Raw genomic sequence first — 5,259 nt, forward strand, 5'->3', positions numbered from 1 at the left:
GTTCTGTATGAATAAATAAAATCTTAAAAAAAAAAAAAAAGTGTTGCCTGCTTTCAATGAGATAGGCATGTCCATAAAGAAAATAATAGGTGATCCAAGTTTTGACATTAAAAGTAATACATACAACATTCATAAGAAAATCTTGAGTGCAGGGGCCAAGAATTCTACAAATTTATGAGTCTGCAGAGTTGGGCATATAGTAGAAACCCAAGAAATACTTCAAAATAAACTACATTTCTATAGATAATTCTACATTCCCACTGCTTAGAAGCACAGCTTTAAATGGTGGTATAAGAAGAGCTTGATGCTGAAAGAACTATAGGAATGACTATGAACCTCCCATTCTACAAGTACTCTCCTACCAATGCATGGGTACCCACAAAGTCTACTGACAGAATTATCTATGGATAGAGGCTCTTGAATGGCATTCTTAGATCCAGTAACTGTGCTTCTTGACTCCTAACTCAATGGTTTGTACCTAATGAACAAAAAAAAAAGACATTGAAAAATGTATGCTCTTGTTGAAAGCAAAGAGATGGGGAAAGTAATATCTTATGAGTATATACAGAGGATCATCATCATTAGTTTAAAGAGTAGAGTGTTTTAAAAAAAAGTAATAATTTTTGGTTTAAAAAAATTGACAGATTTGCCAACCTACCTTGAGTCTTTAATGTCTAATCATTTTAAGTGGTAACAAAACCATTCTTTTAAAATTGTATGAACAGAATTTTATTGCTGTAGCTTAGCAATAGTTTCTAGTTCTATGAATATGTGGGGCCTCTGTGGTGGCAACAACGGGTGAAGGCACAGCACCCTGAACCACAGCTGCTTCAGCACCAGTTCCATCCCCAGCCAGGCAGCTGACCCACAAGGCACAGCAGACCTCTCCTGTCTCACCCACTGTTCCCCTCAGCAGTGTACACTTTGTCAATCTGCATGTTCTGCTCCCCACTCTCTCTGGTGAATCCTCTCACCACCCTTGCACCTGTGGCCTGTACCCAGTTCTTATATACATAAAAAAAAAAAAGAAAACATGAACTATAGTTCTGTACAAAGTAGAATTTTCTAGATGGTTATTAGATATATGTAAATTTTTATAATGAATTATAGTATTTAGGGGTATGTAAGATTGATAGCCACACCATTTAACTTCAGATTTTCCTGTCCATAAGCACACATTTCTATTTCTCTTAAGTAAATATATATAAAAGGGGAAAGTAGTATTGAGAAAAAAATGCATACTAGGAAATGGTGCTTTTAACCAAATTAGAAGTACTATTACTTAAGAAAGGATACAGGCAGGTATACTGTGAAACAATTTTTACTGAAATAATTTCATCTCTGAAATACAAGATTATGAAACTGATATTTTTAAAGTTCTATTATGTAATAAAACACTAAACTTTAAAATGTCACTTTTTTTTTTAAAGATTTATTTATTTGTGCATACAGAACTAGAGTACAGGCCAGAGGCTCAGGGGCGGTGAGAGGCTTCACCAGTGACAGAGTGGGGAACAGAACAGGCAGATCGATGAAGTACATTGCTGTGGGGAGCAGCGGGTGGGTCAGGAGAGGTCTGCCACGCCATGTGGTCACCTCTGGGGCAGGCGGGAATCGAACTCATGTGCAAGTGGCTTTAGATTCTCAGTGCTGTGTTTTAACCCGCTGCGCCACCAGGGAGGGCCCTAAAATGTCACTTTTAAAGTTTCCTTTTGATTTTCTGGTGGAACATTTAATGAGTTATTATAAAGAGATAAACAATGAATATCTATTTGAATTCAAAACTTCAGGTTTTTCAAAAAAAAAATCATATTTTAGACACTGGACAGTTTGACCATATTTCATTGGCCTTAGATTATTTTACAATTTTAACTATTTCCAAGAAGTTTATTTTTTTTGCCTGCCCACTTTTGAATGATAAGAAGAATCTGCTTATACATATGTCCTTTATATAATAATATAATAATAGCTTTAGAAAGTTATAGTGTTCATACTAGAAATTGTCAAAATCAACAATGATATCTGTTGAAGGAAAATGCTATCTTTCAGCAAGCAACTAAATACCATATTAACTACAAGACAGCTAATCAGGGGCATCAAATTATCAATAAACAATATTTACTGAATATTTTCTATGTATCATAAATTAAACTAATCACCAGGGAACTCAAAAACCTGGTGCATGGTAGGGATAATAATTTTAAAATGGTGACACAGAACCCTTCTTGTTTCTTAAGGTAGTGGATGACTCTGATAAGCAAACTGTCACCTTTATGAATCCCTTATGTTGGACTTACATTAAGTAAAGAATGTTCATTTTGCTTGGGTTGGAGTTAAAGAGGTGAGTCAAATTACAGATATTTTGAAATAAATATAAACTCATACCTTTCTCTCTTACCTCCCCAATGTATGTTTAATATTTGTGTAGTTGAATGTGGAACAAAGAAAGTATAAGCATGAATCTGTTTTATAAAGTTCACATAACAGTCTTATCCTAAATTTATATGGCATGGCTGTCGACATTTGAAGGTTACAGGGATTGAATACTGAAAAGATTGCCAGGTCTTTTCCATCCAGAAGCACAGGGGAAAAGTGTTCTTTGATGTATGCCTACTACTTGTGGTCTGTTACTATTTCTGACTCCCACTACTTCTGGGTTCATTACCTTTGTTCAGAAAGAGTAAACCAGGAGTTTAAATTACACTTTTGCTACACATTTTAAAGAAGTTTTCATTACAAAACTTACTTTAGGCCATTGTTCACTTTGGTATAATAAAAGTCATAATACTATTCAGAAGGTTCTCATCGTAGTCTTCTTAAATGGCACCAACTGTATTGATGTCACAATTTTGTAAGAACCACTTCAACAGCTCAACTATCTATGAATATATTTAGTCCCTCTCAGAGATCTTTAAAACAGCAAATCATAACCTTGAAAATTCTAAAAATGACACTGATCATAAATAAATCAACATCTCCTAAACAAGTTAGCTAAAACTGCATTTTCCTAAGTCACTATCCCCCTTAGTTATGTGTTGCCTTTAGCATAAAATGTTGTTTTTCTATATTAATCATTTTGTTTTTTCTATTCTCTCACTTTTCAATCCTTGTACGCTCTTTCGTTTTAAAAATAGTCCTAACACATTTTAAGTTTCCTTTATCACAAAAAAGCTATATAGTAAACTGTTAACAATTTTAATCTTTAAAAAATGGCTCCCCATGTTATACAGAGAATTTAAGTGGTCAAAATAAATTTGCAAGTGAAAATTCAAAATGGCAAAACACTTGGGTAAATACCTATGTGTGTGTGTGTGTGTGTGTGTGTGTACAGTAAGATACATATGCATATGTGTGTGTGTGTGTATTTCACAAATCTTCCTGTTTAGGGACCAAAGCAGTTTATTAACTGCTTCTATCATTGCCAACGTTATAACAATAGACAGAAAACTAGGTAGGTCATACTAAAAATACAACTGATTTCTGAAACCTTCTTCTTAAGGTATCGCATTACTTTGATTGGAGTCGTTCACGTTGGCGCTCGTTTACCCGAGGTGTCAAGTACTCCTCTCAGCTTCCTAGCCCCAGTTGTACTTTCGACAGAAAGACGAGTCTCTTTCCAAACAAGCCTGGCTCAGTCACAGCAAAGCAAAGAAAACAAACCGTGCACCTGGCAACTTCCAGTCCCTGGAGGCCGGAGTCAGTGCAACTCTCCGACTCTGTAGTGCGCGCACGAACTCTTCGCTTAGGTTTTTCAAACGTTTCACCTTTGGAAGAACTGACATCCTACAAAACACTTCCGCCCTCGCCGGGGGTTAACCCGAATGCAGAAAGCGTCCTGCGACCCCATCGGAAGTTGCTCCGGGACGACAGTTTCAGCCCCGGCAAAGCCCCGCAAAGCGAAGGGCCTCCACCCGCCCCGGGAGAGATGCGCCTACCGGGAGTCGGGCCCCCAACACCGGCTGAGTGGAGAGCCGCCCGCACACAGGTAATAGCGGGGCAGCCTTCTCGCACCCCTCGCCCCCCCCCCGCCAAGCCCTTCCCCCCAACCCTTGTCCCAAAACCTCTTCTCGCTTCTCACCCTAAGTTCTCCCATCGTCACCCCACGGCCCCAAATCCTTCTCACCCACACCCCCAACTACTTCATCTCACATTCCCAAATCCTTCCGTGGCCCCACCTCGTGGCCCCAAATTTCCTTCCAGTCCAGCGCCCCCAAATCCACTCCTTCTCTACACACCCCTAAACCCTCTCCCACCTCACAGTCCCAAGTCATCCTCTTTCCCTCAGCTCGCACTTCAAGTCCCGGGACGCCCAAACCGAACCCTCCTCTTTCTCCCGGCTGCTCCGGATCAACGAACCCTTTACCCTCTTCATTTTCACTTGTTCTTTCCCTCCAGTTTCCTCCCCACGGCACACTCACGAGAAGAAGGGGTCGTCCTCGAAGCTGCTGTTCAGCATCCCGAACATCGCGACGGCAGTGGCGGCGGTGGCGGCAGCGGCGGCGGCGGCGGCGGCGACTGACGAGACACTTGAGCGCAGCAGCCACAAACCCTCGCTCAGCGCTGTCAGTCACGCCTGAGAGGGCGGGGAGCGACCCGAACTGAGCTCCCATTGGTCACATCCGAGAACGTCACCAAAAAGGGCGGGAATAATGCATGGCTACCATGGAGACCGTGACAAACACAGGAAAACCCTCTCCGGCCTCGGGAGTGAGGCGCAGCAAAATTTGACCGTCGTGGGTGGAATTCGGCCTGAACCCCAAAATTCCCAGGGTCGTCTCAAAGGCCAATGTATGAGCCACAAAACAATCCTATAGTCCAGCACTGGTAGTTGCAGAGTGTGCTCAAAGTACCGGGGAAACGTGCAAAAAACTGAGTGTAGTTAGAAGTGCAGTTGCTTGAAGCAGATCGGTGAGGTCTTTCAGATTTCGTCAAACTCATTTGCCTTTTGTGAATTTAAAACTCAGAGCTGTGTTTCCAGAAGTAGGAAGTGCTTAATTTATATGTAAACGCCGTGTTTTAAACTAAGAAAATTGCTCTCTTTTCTGTGCTTTTCCACGTTCATGTTACAGGGGAAATCTTCCTTTGATGCTGAAGTGTCTTAACACTTTCAGAATTCCCTAACCCAACATTAGGACGCACTAGCTCAACTCAGCAGCCCTCACCAACTAAAATTCTATTACTAGATATTTTTACATTATATTTGTAGGTGAGCCCTTCTGTTTATGGCAAGTGAAGCTGGTTTTAAAGTTGTGCTTGCTT

General features: G+C 40.7%; 1 protein-coding gene across 3 annotated transcripts in view; it reads right to left on the minus strand.

The window, feature by feature from the left end:
- The window catches only part of MLF1 (myeloid leukemia factor 1), a 26,676-nt gene extending 22,175 nt beyond the window's left edge, over positions 1-4,501 (minus strand). For all 3 annotated transcript variants that reach the window (XM_012724756.1, XM_004682305.2, XM_004682307.2), the window contains exon 1: positions 4,419-4,501. In XM_012724756.1, the coding sequence (XP_012580210.1) occupies positions 4,419-4,465 (47 nt within the window). In that variant the 5' untranslated portion in view covers positions 4,466-4,501. The remainder of the gene's footprint in view (positions 1-4,418) is intronic.
- Between the last annotated feature and the right edge of the window lie 758 nt (positions 4,502-5,259).

This window comes from Condylura cristata, unplaced genomic scaffold (genome assembly GCF_000260355.1).
Source record: "Condylura cristata isolate star-nosed mole 26May11 unplaced genomic scaffold, ConCri1.0 scaffold00014, whole genome shotgun sequence".
In the NCBI taxonomy this organism is placed as follows: domain Eukaryota; kingdom Metazoa; phylum Chordata; class Mammalia; order Eulipotyphla; family Talpidae; genus Condylura; species Condylura cristata.